We start from the raw sequence: 26,899 nt of genomic DNA, 5'->3' as shown, positions 1-26,899 counted from the left end.
TGTTTGTGTGTGATATATGTGTTCTCTGTGTTGTATTCCTTTCCTTTGTTTGGGATTTTTAAAATTTCTTAAGTTCATTACTTTGCAATATACGTTGGTTTCCAGTGATGGTGTTTTAAAAAATTGATTCTGTTGCATGCTGAGTTCTAAATACTAAAAATTTGCAAGACTATATTTGTTTTCTTTTTTTTTCCTCCACAGACAGAAAGAGCAATATTAGGATAATATAATTTCATTGGTCTCAAAGGTCTAAAATCCAATTGTAAACAAGATGGCTAAATAAAATTTATGTTTTCAGAGAAAAAAATCAATGAAAAAAATTAGTTGGTTACCATGCCATCTTACAATTCCATTCATGGTCTTCCAAAGAGAATGGAGAACATTATACAGCATGACAATTTTGGAAGCATGGTTGAGCTACAGTCATACAGAAAAATATCTTGTGTATATTTTAATTTTGCATATCTCTCTCATAACTGTGTTCTGAAATTATTCTCTTCAAAGTCCAGGGTTTAAGGGAAATAATGAAAATTGCATCACCTGTCATTAATGTGTATAATTTATGTGCATGAAAACTGCACGTGCTTTTTGTAATGGACTATAAAACACACTGTTGATAATGGTTAATGGAGTGATGAAGTTAGCTTGGAAGGGTTTAGTGGGAGTGATGGGGTTTGTCCTGTGCCCAAAAACTGCTATGGCTAATCACAATTTGGTCACATGACACAGAGAACTATTGTTAATTTACTGTTTCCAGTGGTTTGCCTGTAGGAGTATTTTAGTGAAACAGAGGTTAAAGCATTATAATTATTTCAGAATTAATGTATCATTTCTTGCTTTCCCTTGTTCATTTGTATTTTCTGTTTTTTTCTTTCTCTTACATGCTGCAGTTGCAAACATATTGTGGCGAGAGCAAGGTACTAATGGAGATGACTTTTGTTCGTATTTTCTGTGGTGTGATGTGTGTGTACCTATGTTTGTTTGTACTCTACAGTTACAGTAATTACCCACCCTCTTGCAACACTGAGGAATTTGACTTTAAAAAAAATTAAAGTGGAAATGAATCCTATAAATGCTCATACTTTTGTAAACTGCTTTTCTTTTTTGGGAGAGAGAAGGAAATACGTTCAAACTTTTCAGACAATTTTTTAAATATACACAACAAGAAGCTCAGATTTAAAATGTAGACCTTTAACTTTTGATTGTTGTCATGATAAAACATCTAACCAGTCAGCCTATATGCTGTTGAGATTGATTTTCTTGTATGAATCTCTCTTATTTGACAAAATTATAATCTTAAACAGTTTAAAATTGATATACCTGTTGTTGCTTAATTAAAATAAGCATTTTATTCTTCTACTCAGGAAAGGTTTATAAATAAATGTTGGAGAATTGGAGTGGATGTTTGTGATGAACCAAAGGATAAACATAAATAAAGGCACAATCAGGTGTTATTAACATAAAAATCATGGAAATATTTTTTACAAGCAAAAGATAGTTATTGATTTTCATATATATGACATGGTCTCAAAAATTATCCTCATATTTCAGAAAAATGCCATAATCTAAAAGTTCTCATGAGTTCCCATTCTGTTGCTCTAAGTAGCCTGTTCTTCATCTAAAATTACAATTTAGGAATTAAGATATGTCAGTAGTAAAAATTATTTTGATTATTTCCATTGGAAGATTGACAAAACAAGGTAACAAGTGAATCAGGCTTTGCTGTGAATTCTTGCTGGAAATGGTATTTCTGTAGACTTTTAAAAAATTTGATTTGAAAATCTGATAATTCATTTGCCTGTATTTATAAATACACTGGCATTCCCAGTGTATTTATAAATATTAACTAGTTTTATTTTTTTATTCCTGTTTTACCAGTTGCTCAGCTGGTACCAACAGTAATTTCTGTGATTGTAGTGGAGTTCAGCTGTGATCCTCTTGCTCTATTGGCCTTGCAGAGTACAAGTGATGTGTTTAGAGTTTCATACAATCACACTGTTAATGATTAAACTTATGTGCAACAAGTTTGTACCAAATTCTCAAAAATATACTGTTCTCATCTCTTGTTGGGAAAGTATAAATTACAGTTTATCTCAAAACTGAAAGCATAATTAGTATCCCCTTGATTTTTTTAAATTTATTGTCTTTTCAAGTCAATTTATTGCTTTCAGTCATTAGAATGCACCTAGGAAAATTTAACTTTTGTGACAAAAAATACCAATTAAAAATAATAGCTTACCAGAGTGCTTATGGTTAAGAAATTCAAATTTTTCTGTGACTAATGTGAAACTAATCAAAAAGCAGGGTATAGTAGCAGATTTTGTGTTTCCTCGAGAGCAGATATTCTCAACCTCTCTGCATAGAAATGCAGGTCAATTATTGTGTTTCCAATAAATACTGTTACTAATTACAACATTGGAAATATTTTACAAGAGAGTAATATCCTGAAGATGCCAATAAACATCACCTCCAGCTCCTCTGGGTCATCCATACTCTGCCATTATCTGTTATGAAAATATTAACAGATAGGAAAGGAGGGATGGGTGATTAGTAGGACAGTCAACTTAGTGCTTAGAGATATTTCTGTGTCAAGTTCACAAAATCTTTATCACAACCACTTACATCAGAAAATCTGAAAGGATTTTGAAGGTACATGTGTATTACAGTAAAAATGTAATATATAAATAAATATAAATCTATTCATATATATGCAAAAGAATCCGAACCACCACCATTTAAAAAAAATTATGTTAGCTAGTTTTAAATATCAATTTGGTCTAAATAAAGCAAATCTATTTATCTGTTGCTTCTGGCACTGCATTGAAAAATGTGCAGGATTGTATTTAGTGAGAGGAGGGTTGCAAAATTCCCTCCCTTGGAGGGTTCCATCAGAGGAATAGCTCCTGTAGTTCTGAAAAAATGGCTTGCTGAGGTGATTAGATATTTATTCAGATTAGATATTTGTACAAGTATCTGTAGCCACTCACTCAAATGAAGAGTTTTGGGTCATAATAAGTTGTAACGGGGAATTAACTAATTGTATCCAGAGGTTAAGGTTTGTTATATGAACTGACTTCCTTAACTTGGTATTGAAATGGAAGAAGGACATTTCATACTGTGTGTCCCTAACTGTTTTTGTAGAACAGTTTGGTGAACATTATTATCCAGATTTGGAAATAAAGCTTTAAACCTTTGGGCTGTTCATTAGTCATAAATAATATATGTACATTGGAAATCTAACTTTGGAGTATTGGCACCTGAGGTGCAGGTTTTAGGAGCCTGATTTTCAAATGTCTGGGTCACCTGGGGCTGTCATCTGAGCTACTTCCTCACATTCTGGTATTGCTTATCCTGCTAATAACTATAATACAATTCAGCCAGTGAGAGGATGGAGATGGGAAAGCCCTGTTTTGTGCCCAGCCATGTTCACATATTCATCCCCAAGGCACAATATGCCAGTTGCTCAGCTATAGATCTCTACACTGTGTTCATTGGTACAGGCAGCCTGACATCAGTCAGGCTTATCTGCAAATTTCAGCTGTTCTTACATGATGCAATGTCAGGCATTCTCTAAAGAGAGGCCTGGACATGCTGTCTCATATAGGCTGTGTGGTTTATCTGCATACAGGGCACAAAAGTGCCCACTGGCCAGATTGGGCATATTGCCCTGAGTACCCCCTGTGCTGTGAATAGATATGACTGGGGAGTTTCCATGAGCCTAACCCTGCTTCTATGTTACACCCAATGCAGCATAGGCAAATTTCTCTCCCAGTTTTTGCTAGCCTATTAACAGATAGATTCAATATAAGGTGAGGAAAACCCTGCTTGGAGACTGCTTGTCTTGTTGGGAAAATTTGGCCAGAAATGGGAAATGATTCCACAAGATTTCTCAAAGATAATTGAATGTGTTCTGGGCGTAGCCTGACAACCTTCTATGTATTACAACCTTTAGAGAACTGCTAGCTATGTGATTCCTAATGGAGACTGGAAACTTTTATGTACATGTGTACATAAATACATATATACATACATACACAAACATTTATTCCTCTGACCCCCTCTTCATTTTCTCATTATTTTATTTTTTATTAAGACCTGTTCTCTCTCTATTAACATTGGTTTTCCCTCAGAATTTAGGATAAGCAGAATTTCAGATTCAAATTTCTTTTTCAAGGGTTTGACTCCTCTGTGTTCCTATACCAAGTATTGTTAAGTCAAGTGAAAGCTTAGGTCCTGTGCCCAGGATAGATGCACATTTTTACCATTGCAGCCAACAGTTTAGTTGTTGGAATGGTTATAGTTATGATTTTATGAATACTATGATTTTCTTCAAAGAATTGTATGAATATGAGGTGATCATCCATTATAGCATCCACATAGCAAATCAACAACTGTTGTCTTAGTTGGCATACAGAAAACTAATGAAGCTGTCCTTTTCTGTGGTCATGACCATGATCACAGATATTATGAGGCTTCATGCTACAGATCTGGTTCCCACCTCCTCCACAAAACTTAGCATCATGTGTTTCAGCAACATTGTGGAAGAAGGATTGAATGGTTCTGTAAACCAACTATGGCCCTTCAGCATTGGAATCAATATCTGCCCAACTCTTTCTTTCTAATGAAATAAAATAGAGAATATTTCCTTTTCTGACTGAAATATCAAGTTTATAACAAAGACTCAGGTCTTCTCTTTTAATGTTGTACAGAAATTATGTTAAGTCCTCCATCCCTAAGCAAAAGTTAAAAAAAACCATACATACATAGAGAATTTATATTAATTTGACTTGAATATAGATGATTTCACAAGAACGCTTTTATTGCTGCAGCTGTCAAACTCTGTATTTCTAGATCTGTATTCATAAACACAGTCTTGCCAATGGAGAAAACTACGTAAAATTCTAAACAATGTAACAATTTTGTTTCAGTTTTACAACAAAAGATCCCATAGGTTTAGCTCTATTACCATTATACTCATTAACAAACTGATCTCATACTGAACTGTGATTAGGTTTTTAGTTCAAGACAAGGATTTTCTTTTTTGTCATTATTTAATTTATACATTTCAATGTGTTTTTCTCCCTAAGGTCTGGGAATTGGGAACATGTTTTATGTTTTTTATGAAGATGGCATCAAAGTAATACAACCAGTGGAATGTGAATTTCAGAGGCATATTAAGCCTAGTGAAAAACTTCTCGGTTTTCAGGCAAGTTGTTTTTAAAAATCTATTTGTAGTGTTTTCTCAATTATAATTTTCTTTACATAAGAATTTGTTATTACTAGTTCAGTGTTTTTTGCTTGATAAATTATGCCATGTCTTCTGAATGAACAAATAGCTTATAATGGTGATCTCAAAATTTCTTGCATTATCCTCTAATAAATTCAAGCTTTCAGTCCCTCTTTTCTGTTGAATATTCCCTGAATACTTTTACAAACCTTTTCCTTCTTTGGCTGTCTTTCTCCTTTCCCAGTTCTTTAACAGCTCTCTATTTCTGGATTTGTTGTTGGTTTTTTTTTAGTCTCCACCAGCTTCCCACCTCCCACCCACAAGTTTAAGTTCATCTTAGTGAATCAGGGATTGATTCTCTCTATATTAAATATAGGATCTTCTGGGGAGCGGGGAAGTGTTAATGGTTTCTTTTTCTTCACTGGATGTTTGTCTGTATTAAACTCGTGAGGCAAATCCCTGTCCTGGTAAACACGCTCTCAGCTTCCACTGAAGTTAGTAGAGATGATTAATGCTCTGGGTCCAACTTAAAATTCATATAAGTAGTTTCAATAACTTTACTGTTAACATATTTATAGCTGATTTTTCCAAATTCCTAGAATTTATGATATAGTTTCCCTGAGTAGGATGCATAAAAACAGTAGTGTATTCTCCACTTCCATTTATTCTTGTGATGTTTTTCCTTTACTGCTAATCAAATTGCTAGCTGACATGATGCATGCTCCCACTGGAACACTTGGTACTAGTCACTACATTAAGACTTACTCTATATGATATATCAGCTTTCAAAAATAGTAACTTTTTCTCATTTGGATTTGAATGAGTGACCTTGAAATATATACTAAGCATTGAGCTTTACACTTCAGGTTTTTTTTTCTCTAATGCCTCAATGACAGCAGAGCTAGAGCTGTCTCAATGGAATTTTCCTCTTCTGTTATGATTATTGATGTCAAAGGCTGCTGTACTCAGCAACAAGATTTATTTTAGTGTGAATAATTATGCTTTGAACAGCTAATCATACCTTGATTTGTGCTGCTTAAGTGAAATTAGGTTGACACAGTCAAAAAATAAACCAAAAAGCTTTTTTAAATGGCTGTTTGATTAAAAAGCTGATTATGTAAGAAGTATGTTAAAATTTTATTGATCTAAAGTGCAGCCTAGATGTTAAGAGTATTTTTATTGAAATGCGTCAATAATAGGATAAATTGATAAAATTTGTTTCCTTCTGCAACCTTTCAAACCTGGAGTATCATAATAAATATATCTTCTTGAGGGAGAAAAAAAAAAAGAAAAAAAGAAAAAGCCCAGGAAAGCAGACTACTTGATAACTTTTATTCTGAAGTTTTTTTAAGAAACTTTTTTAAAAAAAAAAAATATCATACTCCTTTGAAGAATATCATATGTTCCTCAGGCCTCTTTGGAAAGTCTGTTTCCTCTGAATAATAATAATAATAATATAACCCAGTTCTGTCCCAGGATCAGATTTTTATCACGTTCAGCAGGTGATTGCCTAGTGGTAACAGCTCTTGTCATAAATCAATGGTTAGTAATTAGCTTTGGCTCTGTCATATACTTTTCCTAATCAGAGATTTTGGTAAGTATACCAAGCATATTTTGATGTAACTTTACACAGCCCTTCCCATTAGGGCATCTCCATGACTTAACTATTAACATTTTATTAATAAAGGAAACACATGCTTGCTTAAACCTCTCCCATTTCTCACTTCTTTACATGTCTCTGAATTGGCTGTTCAAGTGAAAAGTAAAACCACAGAAGAGCTGTTTATTGCCAAACAGTTGCTAAAGCATAGGAACATTTCTAAATTCAGCAGTGCAGTTTAGATAATAGAAAATGTCTGGATATTGCACATGACATGCCAGCGTTCCTCCACAGGTTTCCTGTTTGTCTGTCAACAAACCTGAACTGAGTTTCTGTGAAAGAATGAGCTCAGGTGTTTCTACACAATATTGCACTGTATTGTGTACAGCACTGCAGTACTTATACATGTACATATTTAGGTATGCTAATTTTGCTAAAGGTAAATGTATTTTCTCACTTGCTATATACTTGAGAACCCTTATCTAAATATTTAATTACCTCTTATGCAACTGAGTGTCAATACAGCAAAACACTTTGGTGTATATCTAGCATGGAAATCATTTAGAGTCACTGTGTTTAAGGTGAAGCAAAATATTTAGTGCTTTACTGGATCATCACAGGTCACAGAAATTGTAAAGAACTCCTTCTTCTCCTTCCCAGAATCTCCTAAATTACTTGAATCTCCTTAATGTCAAGTGCACGTAGAAATTTATTAGTCTGATAGGGAAAATTCTAGATGCATAGGGACAGAAATAAACTGATTTCTCTTTTCTGATATAACTTGTTGCTTAGTTAGACCAGCTTTGACAGCTGTTTGTTTAACCTGTTGTTAAATAGATTCTTAACCATGGTTCAAGTAGAGTCTTTCACCTGTTGAAATACCTCATCATTGTGAAGTGCTTGAGACATTTTCCTCACTAGCATTCAACCTCTGTTTGTCCTCTGCAAATTAATATTATCCAAAGATTTAAATTCTAATTCTTATGCAAAAGTGTTTTTATTTTCCTTTCACTATGAATCCCAATTAGAATAATTATTTCCAGAGACTGGGAAAAAAGCAATTGAAACAGATGCCTTTTGGAGACTAATGAAAAAATCCTTTTGGCTTCAACATAAAACTGATTTTCTGTTTATTACAAGAAGTAGCACATAATGGCCAAATTTCAGTAAAATATGCCGTCTCACATTTGAATATATGCTGGAGGTCAGAGCAAAATACTTCATTTCATAATAATTAATATAACTACATGGCATACCAAAATTTCCACAGGAAATTAGATTGAAGCATACTTTGTAGTCTACATAAACTTCCTTGGTTTACACTCTTACAGCGCAGAAAGTGTATTAAACACTAACCTTTGTTTGTAAAAAAAAAATGTTTAAAAAAAATCCAGTCTGATTTTTAGTAGAGAATGTCAAGAAAACAATGATTTAATGTAGAAGAGGTAATACATAAATTCATGTCTTGAAACATGCACTGCTGCTACCTGGTAGTATCATCTTACTCTGAGGCAGCCATAGCATAGCTGGACATTTCATTGCTCTGCCTGAATAGTTTGACTCACATCCTGTTAAAGCACTGAGTTCCCTTGCAGTAAGTGTAAGTTAATAAACACAGAATTTGCTCGTATAAATCTGCAAGTACATGTTTCCTCTTGAGATTTTCTTGCCCCAGACTATCTTGAAAAACTTTCACTAAGGATTTATTTTCCTCCATCTGCTGACTTGTTACAGAGAAAGTCACTTTTTGATTAAAAAGTCTGGGAGGAATACAACAATGAGGTAAATTAATGTTTTATCAGATGTTAACTTTTTTTTTTTTTTCAGAGAGAATAATTTAGGAAAAAGTAAATTACTTACATTTTAATTAGAAGAAGAAAATGGTGGGTTTATGCTTATATTTCAAGGAGAAATAATTTTAACCAATTACCCAACCACTGGGGAAATTAATATGGAGCTTCAGAATAACTGCCTGTAGTGTAAAAGAAGTCCAAACTGTCTAATGAGATAAATGTTATATTTTCAAAAGCAAGATTTCAGTTCTGTTGAAATAGCTTCAGATAAATGTAGATTTGAATACTAGAGAAACAACCACATAAACCGGTTTGTACTTGGAAAAACACTCTGGTTTGGATATGAGAATTTTGGTGCATTTTCACTGTTACATTGAAAAAAAGGTTTTTGCTTTTATGTTTTCAGTCTTTTCAGGCAAGACGAGAATTGGCGTTGGATTATAGAAATACATGACAACTTGTAAAATATTTTAGAACCTTTAAAGTACATTTGTATATGTAGATATGTATATGTGTGGTTGTACATATATTTATGTATATGTGACTATATTTGTACTGGTCTTACAGTGAAAAAATCTTTAAAAATACACTTCTGAGTATTTTAGACTCAGACTCAGGAAAATGTATAAGGCAGTAGCTCATCCCTGGATATAGCTAAAAGTGCTTAAGTTAGAGTATTTTGCTATTCTGCTATACATCCCACAAAGGGAGGTATCACAGAAATCTAATCTATATGATGCCATGTGAAAGAAACACAGATTCCTTCAGCAGAAGTCAGCGTTATTTTTGAATAATGTTTTGAATATGTCCTTGTAGAATTCAGTCCCAAAAACTCATGTAAATTAATGTGAGTCCCTGAGAGAGACGAATGAAAATTATGTCCCTGTGTAGATTTGTTGCAAACAATTTGTGGATTCATTGTTTGAAGGTGCTCACTCTGAGGAATAAGAGGATGGTGTTGAACAATCTAGATGTAGTTATCTGTTTAGATAAAACATGGAACTGAGGGTATATTTAGAATAAATATAAACAATAATGAGATCAGTGAAACAACCTTCCACTTGAAGTGACAATTACCCAGAAGGCAAATGCCAATAGATCACTGATATGATGATTGCACATCATGTTAGAGACATACTTGCATATGTTGACTTTATGCAACAATGAAAAGCATTTTACTTTTAAGAATGAAAATCCCATTTGTCCCATGCCTGTCAGTCCTTAAAAACCCAGATTTTTAACTTCTCCCGTTGATCTTCATGGCTTTTTATCAGCACAAACTAAATCTTACCTGATACTTATTTCTAAGTTCTCCTGAAGTTCTTGATAATGTGCTATCACACGGTACCTGAGTTTAGTAACCTTTCCTTATCATACAATTCCTGAAAGACCTTCCCTTTGTTGAGGTTTAAGAACCATGTAAAAGCAAGCAGTGGCTTTCAATCTTCTGCAAAGAAACTCCCTTTCTTAAAGCTGGAAATTGATTTATTTCTTCTTTTGACATATAAAGATTGAGTGTATTTTCGAAAATGTAGAGGCACAGCAGGAAAAGAATGTTGATGATACAGAAAAGGAAGTGTTGAAATGCATCATCCTCTTGAAGAGCCTTGCTTGGTGCCAGAGATGGTGTTCTGCCACACAATGTTTCCTGTGCCTTTTAAAAGGCATTTGATGCTTAGAAACAGAATTCTTGTTTAAGAGCTCATCACATGTTGCTGCTCATTCTACATTGAGTCATTATCTGCTGACATATCATAATTATTTTCACAGCGGCCAGTTATGATGTATCAGGCAGAGCATTCTAAATTAGGAATAAGCAGCAGATAAGTGGCAAAAAGAAATAATACTTATGATTTGGTAAAATTGTTCCTTATGATGCAAAGAATTTAAAATAAGAGGCAAAAGAAGAAAAGGTCAGGAAAACTAAAACACTTGGTACATCCTGTACTTTTCCAAGTAGAGTTTTCAGATCTATATTTTTAAATAATTATAATGTCCATTATAGGAAAGAAGTCATGCTATTTCATAAATGGAATTTTCACATATAGTACTATATTTGACTAAGGAAAATTTAATTTTGGTAAAACCAAGCTTTTTCTGGGAGAAAGTATTCACAAATAGGTACTTAAATACATGATGATTGGCCATATATTTCTACAAATCAGGAATAGTGAGCATGTAAACTCCAGTTAGCTATTTTGACTGAGAGTGTATAGTTATATGTATTATGAAATATCAGTTCACTGAAGTGAGCAGATTTTTTTTTTTTTTTCAAATTTGTCCTCTTGCAGGAATGGAAGGGCAGAGAGGGAATGAATGGTAGTAAGAAGACATTTGGTATTTATTTGTTTAACTTAACTAGTAAGATAGGCCATGAGAATGTCTTATGGCAGAGGTTGCCACACTTGTTGATCTTAAAGCAACATATCAGTACTTGAAGTGACCAAAACACTGATCTCTCTGAGTGCTGCTTTGCCCCTATGCCATGTGACAATTTGCACCACACCACCTCCCCTTTCTGTTCATGTGTACATCATCATCTCCCCAGTTACGCATTTGCCTGGCTTACTGCTGTGCTCTCAAGGCAGGGAAAGCCATGCCTGCACTGCCTCCCTTTGCAGGGCACTGTGATTGCTGCTCAGGTGGGAGCTGCCTGCTCCCAGGCACTGTGTCTGGTTTGGTTTTCTGATTTTAAGATCTCCTGCCCCTTGCTCACTTTATTTCTACATGTATGTTTTTTTTCAAATTTGTTTCTTTCTCGGGTCAACAGTAATTACTTGCATTTCTAGAAAACATCCCAAAATTAGTTGTATGAATTATTTTATAGTGCCTGTGAATTGTGGTGCTTACAGATGCAGTTTGGCTAACATGAGTTTATGTCCTAGTGTCAACTGTCCTTTTTCCTTCCCTACATTTTCTGAGGTTTTATTTTACAGTTAAAAAATAATAAAGTGGGTATAATTTGTTATTCTATTGCATTGTTGACTGTTTTGATTCTTATACTTTTCCTGTTTCTGTTGAATTATAGGATGAAGTTTGTCCCAAAGCAGATGGTGATCCTGTTCAGCGATGTGTTTGGGCAACTGCTGTTAATGTAAAAGACAAGTTCATATACGTGACTCAGCCCACACTTGACAGAGTTCTCATTGTTGATGTACAGTCTCAGAAAGTTGTACAGGTATTTGTTTCTCATTTTTTAAACTTACTATTTAATTTAGACAATAGAATTTAAGACTTTCCTTCATATTTCAGAAACAGAAGTACAGTTATCTTGAGAGTAAACACATTATTTGGAAAAAAGTTCACATACTATCAACATTTAGCAGCAGTTTCTGTTTAGCAACTGTTCTTCACAATAGACAATTGTAAGGAAGATAACACCTTATAAATATTATTTGAGTAATTGAGAAAATTATTTCTTTAGGAAGTTTCTGACTGGAGGTACCTTTCACTCTAAAATGATGATTGGCTTAAAGAGTGTCTTATCACAAGATAAGGATGAGTCTATGAATTTTGGCAGAAAGGTCAGGTTTGACTACAGAAGTTGGAGGACTTACTCTGTCACTCTGTCACTGTTACTCTGCTTTTAGAGGAATTATGGAAACAGTAAAAATAAGCACCACCCTTAGCTGTGACTAGAGGCTTTGAATTCAAACTTCTTCTCTACTCCTCTTTCTTGGTCTCTGGGATTCTGGAGTATCTACTTAGTGAAAATAATTCATTGAGTAAAAGAGAGAAATCAGTGCTATGCTACACCAATTAATACAGACACTGAGTTTGAGCAAAACCAGGTGTGGTGTGTTGATCCTGACTGGAGGCCAGATTCCCACCAAAGCCACTCTACCACTCCTCTCCCCAACTGGACAGACCAAGAAAAGGTTTATGGGTTGAGATAAGGGAAGGGAAAGATCACTCACCAATTACCATCACAGGCAAAACAGACTTGACTTTGATAATAAATTCAGCTCATTTCCCTACCAAAATCTAAGTAGGATAATGGATTGTGTAACAAATCCTAAACACCCTAGTGCTCCCTCCTTCCTGGACTTAGTTTTATTCCTGACTCTCTGCCTCCTCCCCCACCAGCGGTGAAGGAGATGGGGAATGGGGGATCAGTTTGTCACATGTAATTTCTGCTGCTGCTTCTTCCTCAGGGAGAGTAGTCTTTTCCCTTCTCTTGGTGGGCCATTCCCACGGGAGACAGTCCTCCATGAACTTCTCCAGTGTGAGTCTTTCCCGTGGGCTTCAGTTCTTCACAAGCTCCTCCAGTGTGAGTCTCTTTCCATGGGATACAGTCCTTCAAGGACAGATTGCTCCAGGTTGGGTCCCCTGTGAGGTCACAAGTCCTGCCAATAAACCTGTTTCAGTGTGGGTGCCTCTTCACAATTTCACAGGTGAGCTTGCTGCAGTAGAGGCTTCCCATGGATTCAGAGCCTCCTTCAGGCATTCACCTCCTCCAGTGTGGGGTCCTCCAGGGGCTGCAGGTAGATCTCTGCTCCACCCCAGACCTCCATGGGCTGCAGGGGCACAGTTGCTTCACTGTGTTCTTCACCACAGGCTGCAAGGGAATATCTGCTGGCTCACCTCAAGCATCTCCTGCCCCTCCTTCTCCACTGACCTGGGCATCTGCAGAGCTGTTCCTCTGACATATTCCCACTCCTCTCTCATCTGGTTGCAAGCACAAGAGCACTTCTGTGCATCTCAGCTATCTTACCCCAGAGGTTCTACCCCACCAGTGATTGACTGGATATTGGCCAGCACTGAGTCTGTGCTGGCACCAGCTGGCATAGGCTCTGTTGGGCATGGGGGAAGTGTCTGGCATCTTCCTACTGAAGCCACCCATATAGCCTCCCCCTGCTACCAAAAGCTTGTCACACAAACCCAGTGCACCAAGGTACAAGGCAGTGCTTATAGTATCATATTTATAGGAAACAGGTGTTCCTTGGCTACATAAAACACTTTTAAATTTTTTTTATTAGAAACCTAACTAAATTGTTAATAAAAAACCACACTTAAATAGAGGTTTTCTTCATGCCTTTTGGTTTTCTCACTGATAAGTAAATGGAAAATCTTTAAAGTATAGATTATATGTTAGGCTCCAGGGAGACAGTATTGTGTCCTTTCAATACTTAAAGGAAGTTGGAGACAGATTTATTAATAGGGACAGTGGAAATAGGCAAGGAGTAATGGTTTTAAACAAAAAAAAAAGGTAGATGCAGACTAGATATAATGAAGACATTTTTTATAATGAGGTTTGCAGAACACTGTCAGAGGTTTTGCAGAGAGGTGCTACAAGCCCCATCTCTGGGAACCTTCAAAGTCAGTTTAGATGGGGCTCTGAGCAAACTGATCCAGTTGAAGATTTCCCTGCTCACTATGGAGGTTTTGGACTAGATGACTTTTAAAGGTCTCTTCTAGCTCAAAAGCTCAAACTATTCCATCATGTAAGTAGGTACACACATGTATTCTGCATAGGCATATAAAATTTAAAAATAAATTTTAAAATTGCATTTATAAAATTGCATGAATTTCAAAAATAATTTTAATACTTTTGCCTACTTGAAACACCTGCTTTCTGAATTCTGTGTCAGCTGACTCAGATATGGCTTCCTCAAAGCTTGAACTATCCGAATGGTGGCAAGGACTTATAAAATATTTTATTTAAGAAGTGAATAATAAAAAAGTGGTGGGTTTTTTTCTACTTAAATTTACCTTTGCATATTAAAATACAGATAAAATGAGTTGGTAATGATTTTTTTTCCTGAAAACTATATTTTTTACAACTGGTTTGATATATTACTTCTGGAAAACAGAGTAAAAACCCACAATCTCAACACAGCCCACAAATTTGATGGACTGGAATATCTGGCAACATTTTCCATGGTCTCTGACTGACATTCAGGTGTCAACTTCCTTTTCTCCACAGGAGGGATGAAATATCATTATAATTGCATTTATTAGCATTTAGACTTCAGTGTCAAAAGCACAATTCCTCTTGAGCTCACTGAAAATAGGTTTTAATTTAGGTTTTATGAAATATGTTCACTGGTAGGCTTTTCTAATTTGTCTTTAGATACATTATTTATTGTTTCAAATGTATAAGAACATATATCACTTTACCATTAAAAAATTGCAGAGATACTTACTGCAAAGATGTATGTTAATTAAAAAGTAAAATTCTGTAAATTAACCACTAATTAAAAGATCAGCCCTTCCCCAGAAATATGTAAAACAATTGTGCAGATTTTGAATGGCATCAGTTTGTTCTGTCAAAAAAATATTCAAGTTTCTGTAATGAGCTGAAAAACAGATTTACAGAATGCCTAAGTACAGAAAAGAGCTTTGTGCACTAAGTCTGTGCTACTTAGTAAGTATATTGAGTTAAAACCAGGATACTCCAGAAGCTTTCATGTTATTCTGGGAAAAAAAAAATCTACTTTCAAAGGAGTTTTATTTTGAGGGATAAAATAACATTGCTTTCCCCCTAATTTAATAATAACTAGGTTATGAACTAAGGAAGGTCTAGAATTAAATTTACCCCAGCTGTGGAAAACTTTTGCAGGAATGGAAGTCTTGGTTTTGATGGTTCTAGGTGTTTAAGTAATCATTACGAATTATTTTTTCTTTTCACAGTAATTAACAAAAATTTTTGCTGAGACAATATAACCAGTTTAACCAGACATAAATAAACCAGACAGTTTAACCAGTTAAATAAATTAACTGGTAACCAGATAAATAAATTAAACCAGATGTGTTACTGTCACTTTTGAACACCTAAGTAGAATTTCTACTATTGGTTACTGATCTGAATGTTACTTCCTAGGATACTCTTAGCCAAATACATGGGAAAAGTACAAGGGGACTTGTTCTGTGTCCAGCTTACCCATGCCATTATTCAAAATAGGCTTAAAAACCAAGCAAAACCAAAGCAAACAAAACAAAAAAAGATATAAAAAATAACAGTAGTCGCAAACAAAACAAATAAATAATGAAAGCATAAAACCTATACAATCTTGTACATATAAGATAAAACTGTGATAAGTAAAACCACTGTTGATTCATAGATGGGCTTTAGAATTGAAATAAGGCTAATTTGGAATGTAGTAATGAGTCAAGAGATTGTTTGTTTAGTATTTCTTAAAACATGCATGGCTCTGTCTTCTTGTCTTTTAAAAATTAGCACTTATTTCCTGGCTTTACTTTCTGCAAGCAGGAGGAATGTTCTTACCATCAAATGTTGCTCTATTCATATGATATGCACTTACAAAAACACTTTTACAAACAGGAAGCACAGAAGGGAATTTAGATTTCCAGATCAGTCTATTTTCATTACGTAGAGTACTGCCTAGCACAGAGTAAAATAAAGATATAATTAATTCTTGGAAAATAGAAACTCACCTCCTAAGTGTTCAGAAATGAGAGTATTTTTCTTGTTAGACTGCCTTTTTCTTGAAGATCATAATAATACAGAGGATACAATTTTCATACATGTACAGGTGCATTAACTATTTCTAGTCTACATCTTAATAAGAAGCCACCTTGCAAAAAAAGCACATAGGCTAGTGGGAATAAACGTGGAGATAATTTCATATTTTAAAAGCAAGAGCACTCTAATGAAACTTCCATCACTGTGCAAAAACCCAAAAGAAAATTAAAAATTTATTTGAAAGGACTTTAAGTCATGTAGTGATGCTGTTTTCTGTGTAAAAATAATGTTTATTTGGCTTTGCTTATTACAATGTTTTCTCTGAAGTGCTACTATACATGTTATTCCTTTCTACTATGGAAGTTAATGTAAAAGGTGTGCACGTATGTGACAACTAGATTTGAAGATGATTTTTTTATGACAGGTATATTTATCAAAGTAAGTACTTTAGAGGATTCTATAGCAGATTAAATTGAAATGTAGTGGAAACATGGATGTTGTATCTTTAGAGATTTATATAGAAGGAGACTTTTTTGCTTATCCAGGTAATTCTCATTCTAAAGTCAAGGGAACCATTTGCTTTCATTTTCAAATTCTTGAAAGCAGGAATTGTGCAGTACTGCATAGCAGCACACCACTAAGTGGGATGACTTAGAGGCTGAAGTAAACAGAATCATCATCCTTCAGTCCTCAGTGTGCTGCTGGCAGATCAGCCTGGTCAGCTAGAAACAGCTGTGAAAGTCTGCTTCTGAGATGCTTAACTCCTTTTTGCTGCTGACTTCCCTCTAGGGAGCTGTACTGCCTGTGCCTGACCCTGCAGGCAATTCCTTCTGCTCCTCCTGGCTGTGCCACGACCCCAGCTCTGAACGCAGCTGGCAGTCCTCTGGCACAACATGTATGGGTCAGACCTTCGTCTGGGAAAGCCAAAAGGAAATTTGACATGCCTTGACAAATTAGCTATACAACAGTTCAAGTATTATTTTAAACAACTTGTTTTTTAGCATGTAGCAGAAAGAAGTTATCAAACACAAATGACCTTTTTCAAGGGGTAACTTGTGATTTTAAATGAGCCAGTGAGCATCCTGGCTTCATTTTCCATTTTCAAAAGGAAAAACAAATTCTGCTTAGATGAAGTGGTCGCTTGCAACACCTCAGGAGTACAGTTAAGTATCATCAGCAGTCTCAGCCAGCCATTAGTGCATTATCTTGAGGATCTACATCATTAGTTTAAATTAGGTTCACTTAATTAGCCAGCTGGTACTCTCCTTGACACACTGATAAACAAGCTGTGCTTTACAGTTCTGTAATGGTAACTCTAAAAACCAATTTCCACCTATTTTTTCTTCTTAAATGATGAAAATAAAAAAGTAATCCCCCCACTTGTTTAGTCTGTGCATAACATCTCTTAATTGAATTGTTCTCGCATTTAATATCTCTGAATCCTTCAGCTTTTGTAACAAAGGAAGTTTAGAGCTCAGCTATCTAAAAGGTTCATGGTCAGAAGTGACAGTGCTTAAAGTTGTAGGGAAAACACTTTGCTTCTGATCACAGGTCTATGAAAAGTAGCAACTGTAATTGGAAAACATATGAAAACAATCCTTCCTACTTCAACAAAATATGTACATTTTAACAGATAGGAAGTTTTGGGTGCAGCAACATCATGTTGATTTTTTGCAGTAATATCTTCCATTAATTCTAGTATGTGGCTTGAGAATACTCTTCCCTTTTTAACCATTTTTTGGTAAATGGTGTATTTTTTCAACCGATACATGTAAAGTGAGAGTGATGTCAGGGAAGGAAGAGAAATAGTTTTGTACTTGATTAAAAATCTTTGTTTTCAACTTTTTAAAGGCTTCAATATAATGTAGTTTTGATACCAAATGTTAGAGTATGTAATAAATAAAAAACACGTTTTCAGCAATTTAGTAACTGATCAGAGGGCTGTTTCAAAAATCAACAACATAATTCATAAATACAGTCTGAAAATATCTGAAAATGCATATCTACTCATCATTTTCATTCAAGCATATATATTATATTTCCTTTGAAAATGTGACAAACAAAGGATTTCTTTTCTTATTCTATTTCAGGCAGTGAGTACAGATCCTGTTCCAGTGAAACTACACTATGATAAGTCACACGATCAAGTCTGGGTGCTGAGCTGGGGAAACATGGAAAAAAATTCACCAACTTTGCAGGTGAGGTGATCACAATGATTATATGTAAGGAAATATAGACAAGTTGAACGTTTGTGTAATTGCAGTGTGTTGCATATTTTCCTTTAGGCGTTATTACCATGACCTCAGCAAGGGCAGAGAAATGAATTTAGGTAACCAGAAAAAAAGACAAACAACTGACCTCACCAAAAAGTTCATGATTATTTTCAAGACCCTTAGTCTGAACTGACAATGGCAAATTGATAGAAGGGTAAGGAATGCAGCTGAAAACAGCAGCATGTTCTGTACTGCCAGTCTTTTGAGAGCAAGCTGTTGCTGTTCATGATATTTCTGTCCCTAATTAGAGGATAAACTGGAATTTAGACATAGTTCCATTTCATTAAGGTCATGTTGACATTCTGGAGGTGTCAAGCTCTGTCTTTATTGGGTTTTTTCACATGAAGGATATTAAAAATCTTGATTTTTACCATACTTTGGAATAGTGACAAACCTAGGGACAGTTGCTAAAGAAACATCTCAAGAAGCTGTACTTACCTTTCTACTTTTTTATTAATTTCTATTCCTTTGTTATAGCAATACCCTGAGACTATGATAAACAACCTTATATCATAATTTAAAAATTAATTTTTCATTTGTTTTCATTTTCTTCACTCCTCCCCAGAACTGATAATTGAGTCAGTCTTATTATATTTTAAAGTGGCTGATCATCCTCACACTTTTTTTTAATTACAGTATAGATAATAGATTGTCTTCTTCTCCAAAAAAAAAAAAAATCCGCTCTTAAATGCATATATATGAGAAGCATAGTGGCTATCATATGGAATTGTCTTTTATTCACCCATAAATATTTGCTTCAGAGAAGGTCCAAGAGTTTGGGATTTGAATAAAATTGGTTCATAACAATTTGAGGAGTATGTAAACTCAGTTCAGTTTGCTCTTCTGAAATATGTCTGTGCTATGTTGAATTATCTCATGATTGATGGGAACTGGGAGTATGCATAGCCATATGTTCCAGTGGATTTGTTGATAGCATCTTTTCACTCTGGCTAAAGTGTTTAAAAATTTAATCTCACTCTAAGATCTAGTGTAAGAAAAAAAGATAAACAAAAAACTTAGTTTAAACTAAGAACTGTTAAGGGCTTTAGTAATGTAAATGAATAAATATGGATTCAGGATTTATAAAAAACGGTGAAGGGGAAAAATAAGTATGAAGACTAAGTGTTCCAGTATGTAATAGTTCTCTGAAATCTGTAATGTTGATCGGCTTTATTCACTGTTACTTGCATTCCTTTTCTTGGTAACATGAAACAAGAGAATACAGAGGCAATACTGTATTCATTCATTTGGATAGACATTTGAGTTTCAAAGGGTACTTTTATAGTTTATGCTGATGTTACTTTGTGCAGGTGATAACACAAGCCAGTGGGAGCATTTCTCATCACACAATCCATACTCAGCCCGTGGGGAGGCAGTTTGACAGAGTGGATGACTTCTTCATCCCAGCCACAACCCTTCTCATTAGCCACGTGCGGTAAGTTTCTCTGAATGTAGGGAACGTAGGGTTGTCTTTGTGTTCGTCCTAAGAACAGGTTCTGGCTCTGAAAGAACTGAACAATTTGATCAGCTGGATTTTAAAAGACATATGGAACACAGAAAGAGAGGCTGAGGAAAACAGGACAACACTTAACACAGGCATAAAGCAGAGCTCTCCCCAAGACCTCTTAGAGGAAAATCTATTTTTCTTCCTCAAAATACACTAGTAAGAACGTGATATATAATTTTCTTTCCATGGGTTTTTTTTCTCTGTAATATTTCTACTTCTAGATATTGAGTAATTCTGCAGTCTAGGATTTTTTTGTCTGAGTATTTCATTAATGTGTATTAGTACTTTGTATGTTTAAAACTTCCAAGTTTTTTTGCAAGCTGACACAGAACCATTTCGCCTCAAAACAGCTCTGCCAACAATTATCCATTATTTTTTCTGATATTCCAAGTTCAGGTTTCTATAGGAATATCTTCATTAGGTAATCTTAACTGTCATCATTCTGTTCTAGCAAAATTCTCAAATTACGTGTGTAAATAGGCATCTTCATTAAAAAGGATAGAATTTCTGATTGTGGTGAGTAGTAGTCTTTTAAATGTGAAAACATGCAATTTAAGGTGATTTTACAACTGATTTTAGAATTCACGCTGTATGTGCCTGGGAAGAATCTAGTCTTCTGTATCAAAGAACATTTGGCTTCTTCTAAAGATGATGTTGATGAGAGATATTTTTTTTATTTCCTACAACACTAAACTAACAAGTAAGTTAGCAATCAGCCATATGCATTTAAAAAGAAATGTATAGAGTAATATACCTGAATAATAAATTGACTCTAAGTACCATAACTACTATATTTCTTGAACTGAGTAGGCAAATTCCTGTTATGTCCCTGAAGTAATCTGTAGTCCTCACATTCAGCCTTAGAAAAACATTAAATATTTCTGCTGTATTTGGAACAGATATGTGTTGTGAGGACAAAAGTTACTGTTTCATAAACTATCAGGTACTAGATGTACTGCCTAAACACAACTTGCATTAAGATATCTTAATGTTCAAGTAAATAGGAAAATAGAACCATTTTGGATAGGGATAAACATCATACTAGGAGGGGAATCAGGACTGGGAAAAGAAAAATATGGACAGTCCAAAGCTAGTGTTGGATTTGCTTTGTCTAACTCAAACTATTTTAGGTTGATATTTTGCCCAAATAGGTGAAGTAGGCACTTCCTGCTTTGCATGTTACCTTCAGGTGCTGAGTCATTTCACATGTTCTGTATGCAACTCAACAGAAAATAGAATGAAAGAATAAAAAAACCACGCAGGAATAAAAAAGGACTATGAAATCAATTGAATACTGAAAGAATAAAATCTGATAAGTACCTGCAGATATATAATAAACATGTAAATCAGTTCAGGCCTAATAAAATATTTTTGGGGTTTTTTTTGTTGTTGTTGTTGGGGGGTTTTTTTTGCTTTTTTTTAAATATTCACATGCCAGATAAAATTGCCAAGATTGCCAAAATGCCAGAAGAAAATTCCTGGTCTAACAAAAAAGCCTGTGGTAGTTTGTCCACTGCTAAACTCATAGATTTGGGGGGTTTAATGAACAAAATCAATCTGGTGTTATCAAATAATGAGCTTAAGGGAAATGCTATTAATTCCTAGTGCCTTTTCTAAAAAGAAAATTTAAAAAACACTATGTAGACAAATACAGTGCTTTTATTTCAAAGTATTCTTCAAGAGCTGTTTATGTTAATCAGTTGTTGAAGAATTTGTCTTCCATAACATCTGGCCTGCAAGTACCTTGCTTTTTTTGTTTAAATTAGAATGCAATATGTGAACAATGTTATGGGAAAGATTTAAAATTAACTGTATTCATCAAAATAGTAGTGATGTAGAAAATCCCAGTCTATTAAAGCTAATATCCAGTCCAGTTAATATCCAGACCAGTCAAAAAAAAAACAACAACCTACTCAATCACAGCATGTGTTTCTTAAGGCTGTTAGGCAACAAACATAGAGCTTGAGTTTATTATTCCTGGGAGTGTATAACAACCAGGGGAGTAATTTATAAGTATGAATTGCAAAAAACAGCTAAGTGGGAAATAACCCCACTGGCTAGGTTGGCTGGTGTAGTTAATTGCCCAAGGGCCCTATTTACTCTTTGTCAGAAATCAACTCCCTTTAACCATGCAACACCAGCCCCTTTCAGAAAAATGACAACTTTCTGTAACTAGGTGCATTTGTCACTTGTAAACTAAAATTTTGAATGATGAGGCAGAAGACAGCATGCATGGCTTACTAAATTAGCATGCAGAACTGAACACACTGTCTAAATAAAGGCAATTCTAAGCAAAAAAAGGCATATCACTTAAAAGAATTAAATAAATTTCCTAACAGCTAGCACAAACCATCTGATACCATCTGCAGTGTATTACTATCTACAGCATATTCTGTCCAGTAGGTTGACTTGTTGACACATAGGAACAGAAGTCAAGGCAAATAATATAAATCCATAATGAGTCTTTTTTGGTTTTAATTTTTAATAATAGCTAATGTGGTAATTTCTAATAGTTTGTATATAAGTATTTAAAACTTATATTGCAAATTAATTTATTTAAGAAGTGGTGGAACTATACTTTTGATTTACCTAGGTCAGTTATTTTTATATATGAAAATCCAAATAGGCTGCCCATTATTAAAAATGAAAATTCCACACATTTTAATGCACTTTTGGGCAGCAGATAATTTAGGACACATTTCCTCCAGATCAGACATATGAAGAGATACTATAAATTTTGGTCTCAGTAAACCATAATTCGTTCCAAAGGGGAAAAAAAATGTTTTCCCGTATTTTTCCTACCACTGACTGAGTTAATTTTTTCTTGTACTTATCACACAGCAGGAGTCAGAGCAAATAAACTTTTGGTTTGGTAACCAGCAGGCATAACAGTCATTCATGCTCTGAACAACTGTGATGAACCATCAAAACATCAACTAACCAAACTAGGTAGGCATGAGCCAAAAGAAGTAGTAGAAGAATAGATCAATTTTTTGTCTTTATTTTTTTTTTTTATGGTTGGTAGTTAATTGATATGTCTGCAGAAGAGGACAAACAAAGAAACTTTATCATTTCGGATAAAAATGTGGTAGGTTCAGTACCACCAGTTAGTTTTGGCATGTTAGGAAGGTGTCTTCCTCTCTTTTAGGTTCCAGTAACACTATTTTCTTCCACTCAAACACCATTAGGAATCAAATGTTGTTTTTTCTATAATCCTTTTGTAGCTGCATTTTTAAAGATATATATGTGTATGTATATATTTATAAAGAAAATATCTCTTAGGTTTAGTGAAACTGTACTAATTATCGCCCTAATAATGTCTAGAGCAGCCCCACTGAGGTTTCCAGATAGCAAGTTCATGGTTTTACAGAGAGTCTCAGTTGCAGACAGATGTGGTTGGCATCCCATTGTAGAGGTGACTTCATTCTAGATTTTCCTGTCTGGTCCTTTTGACAAGACTAGTTCACCTGCTGACTCGAAGGGAGGAATTGTATCATGCCTTTGAGCATTTCTTCATGATGGAAATAAATTTCCTTCTTTTTCTCACTAAGCAAGCTCAGACTTTAGAGAGTTTTTATGAGTTTGTTGTGCCAGCTGGTTGTGGTGCAATGCACAACAGATCTTAATCTTAGAAAAAGAGGCTATGACACAAAACAGTAAAACTTGTTAGCAAGAACACTGAAGGAAGTTTGTTCAGTCTTGCAGTTGGAAATCTGAAGATTTCAAAGGGAAGAAATTATATATTTATCTTGCCTATGTTGAAAAACAACCCATCCTGCTGTTATCATTGGCTGTGCACTCACTGTCAATATACTTTGAATTATACCAAGAGAATGAATGAATGAATGAATGAATGAATGAATGAATGAATGAATGAATGAATGTAAAGCACTGAGTTTCATGCGCACTTTCATGCTCATATTTTCAATACACACAGGTTGAAAAAGTCTCCCCTTTCCCCCAGTTCTGTTGAAAAATTACCAAACACCAGGGCCATAAAAGTAGGTAGGATGAGACCTATTAAGCTATACTAAATAGTACAAATGCCAAGGTGTTTTTCTTCAGCTCTTTCTGAAGATTTTTCCTTCTGTAGATGCACCTCATAAGAATTGGATATATGTTTTCAATATTTGTCCTTATACATTTAATAAGAAGAAAATTTTATTCAGCGAGCTATTTCTGTTCCAAAGCGATTCAGGACAACCAATGATCTTGTCCTTAATTGTCTGCTAATACCACTTCTTATCATAAAAATAGACTTTTGCAATTAGTATGTGGGATGGCTGCAGAAAGATGACTTGTACAATACTCATGAAAATATATTCTTGGAAGCCTAAGGAGCAAAAGGGCTGATTGTTTGAGCTCCAGTGTTCATAAATGGAAATGAACAAAAGATAATTGGAATAAATGAAGGTCTTTCACTACACTGCAAAATGTTTCAAAAGCAGTGTTAAATGAACTCACTGTAATGGAGTAACTCCAAGTTGGTAGATGTTTTAATTTTTGAGCAGTGTTTTAAATGTCATACTGTTACCTGACCTACCAAGTGGAAGAATGAGCAGTCAACTCAATGGTGAGATGGTTCAGGCTCTGAATAGAGTTAACATATTCTGTTTGAGTTTTTCTCTCTTTTTATGCCTCTGTTGTGTATGGTAATGGGGGAAGCAGTCTTTCTAAAATTACACTTATTCATGTGCACAAAACAATCCAAAAACTAAGCTTTTCTTGAAGTGGTAATTGGAATGTGCTGCCAATGCATTCCTGTGAACCTTCTTAAATGAAACCCATGTGGAGCACTGAGTCAGTACATTCACATTTCATTCCAGAGTTTAAGCCCCTACAGAGGTGTGAAGTAGCTGACAGGGTGTGAGAGCAATTTCAGTGTTTCTATGCAAATAATCAAACAGACGATATTTTTTCTCTTGCAAAAATCCTACACAATCAGAAAAAGCTTTCTATTCAGTAGTTTCTGAGTGAAACAATGGAAGTACATGCTAAGTCAGCTGTAGATTAAACATTAACAAAAGAAATATAATTAATTTAGGGGTTGAATTTTTCACATAGTATGATTTAGTGTGAAGATAAGGGACAATTTAATATTTTGCAATTCAGTTAACAATGCACATTAGGGGAGCAAAAATTTCGAGACAGTTCTTAGTTGTCAAGCTATAAGCCTATAATGATTCAGGGAAAATAGGGAAAGAACTTGAAAGCCTGAGGAAAGAGAAAGCTCAGCAGTACCAGGGCAAGAAAACAAGATATATTCTGCAATTTCTGATAAGGATTGTGGCATCTGGCAGTGCATCCTACATGGTGGCACAGCCCGCAAAGGAGGCATAGGGGTTCACTCTGTAGCCTCCTGCTCTGTGTGTTAGTGAGAGACTCATGCTAAATGGAAACCTTGTGTTCATTTTTGCCCCCCAAAAGAAGGACCCTTCTGGTCAACAAATATGTTGCTTTTGAAAAATAGGGGTTTTTGGAAAAGATAGAGAGGAGACAGCAAAGTATTTTTCTCTCGCTGTTTTTGGATTTAAATAGTGGATTTTAGAGCATCCTTGTTCCACAGAGAATCTAAAGAATGAAAGATTGAGAGATTCAGCTCAGTTTTATAGCATTGAAACTTACTTTGTCCAACTACCACCAGTGGCAACAACTATTAAAATAAGTTTTTAGAAATGTGAAATCCTCTTAAGTGCATCAGACCTATATTCTCTACTTCAGACCTTCTCTGTTCACATGTTCCCACCCAAAAATTTCATAAATGTAGTCCCTACATATCTTTAAACTAAGAAACTCTCAGTCTTTTAGATAATTATAAGATATACCAAGTGCCCAAATTTACATCTGCATCCTCTTTTAGCTCCACTCCTATACTCTACTGACAAGGAGCAGTGTTTGCAGGCTTTAAAATGTGCTAGGCAGTACAGATTCACAACTGTGTTTGTGGCAAAACACCTATGGAAATCATGAAGATTAAGATAATTACCACCATTCCACAAGTCCAGTTAAGATTTGCTGTCAGTGAACTGATGATCAGAGGTGTACATAATGTTTTTGGAGCCAGGGCATTTGGGAATTCAGGAAGAAAATATTTTCACAATATTTTTGAAGTTCATTTTAATCTCAGCGCTATGAAATTTAATAAATAATTAATTGCACATTTAAATGTAGCAAATATAAAACTATTTTAATATTTTTATTCTGTGAGACTGCTTCTGACATTGCAAAATAAAATGCACATGCAGAAATACACATATATGTATAAGGAATCAGTCTTTAAAACTATCTTGTTTGTGGAATCAGTTATTCTGCGTGCCTTTTTCCACATCAGCTGACAATTCAATACTGCTTGACCAATTTATTTAACTTATGGTCAAAATCTTTTCCTCTTAGGTATCTTGAGTAAAACTTCACAATGTTCTTGAACAACAAATTCCAGCTGTCAGCAGAAAAAAAGATTATATAAAAAAGCCATTTCTACTTCAGTGTGACTGTTTAGAAATGAGACTTCCCTTCAAATGTTACCTGAAACATGAGACTGCAGCCAGCCTTTGTAGCCCTAAGAAACAACATCAGTCAAAAACAAAGAAACAAAAAAAAAAGAATCCTTTTGTTCTACTTGACCTTCCCCATTAGCTCAGGAAGTGCCTGGAACCTGACTTAAGTAAGTCTAGTCAGTTGTAATGCAACAAAAGGTAGTTTTGCTTAATTGTAATTTTTTTTTGTTATTTTTCACACTGTAAAGTTTCTTCTCTTTTGCATGTGCAGAAGTCATTACAGGAATATTTACCTTTGGAAAAAATACCATCTTCCATCTGAAGTGGACAAAACCATTGCTAAAAAGAAATCCTGTACATGTCTCCTAGAACCTACCAGCTTTGAAAAATTCAGCATGTACCAATATTAGCATATAGAAATACATGAAACAATGTAATTAGTTTAAAAACACAATCAACTATAAGAAGAAACTAATCCCTGCAATTATGGCATGTAATTTGTTGTACTCAGTGGATAGAACTTATCTTAGTGATGTCTTAATTACTTGTTGTTTTACCAAAAATGCCCCAGATTAT

The 26,899-nt window shown here is 34.8% G+C and overlaps 1 protein-coding gene across 3 annotated transcripts in view; it reads left to right on the top strand.

Annotated features, from left to right (window-relative positions):
- Positions 1 to 26,899, top strand: part of FSTL5 (follistatin like 5) — a 368,231-nt gene that overhangs the window by 321,892 nt on the left and 19,440 nt on the right. For 2 of the 3 annotated variants that reach the window (XM_064417538.1, XM_064417536.1), the window contains 5 exons: positions 891 to 917; positions 5,088 to 5,206; positions 11,649 to 11,798; positions 18,137 to 18,244; positions 19,630 to 19,754. In XM_064417538.1, coding sequence (XP_064273608.1) covers positions 891 to 917; positions 5,088 to 5,206; positions 11,649 to 11,798; positions 18,137 to 18,244; positions 19,630 to 19,754 — 529 coding nt within the window. The remainder of the gene's footprint in view (positions 1 to 890; positions 918 to 5,087; positions 5,207 to 11,648; positions 11,799 to 18,136; positions 18,245 to 19,629; positions 19,755 to 26,899) is intronic. The other variant, XM_064417539.1, reaches the window with a different exon arrangement.

Source organism: Passer domesticus, chromosome 4 (genome assembly GCF_036417665.1).
Source record: "Passer domesticus isolate bPasDom1 chromosome 4, bPasDom1.hap1, whole genome shotgun sequence".
Lineage (NCBI taxonomy): Eukaryota > Metazoa > Chordata > Aves > Passeriformes > Passeridae > Passer > Passer domesticus.
Note: the sequence above shows the minus strand (reverse complement) of the source record. Positions and strands in the feature narration are given on the sequence as shown.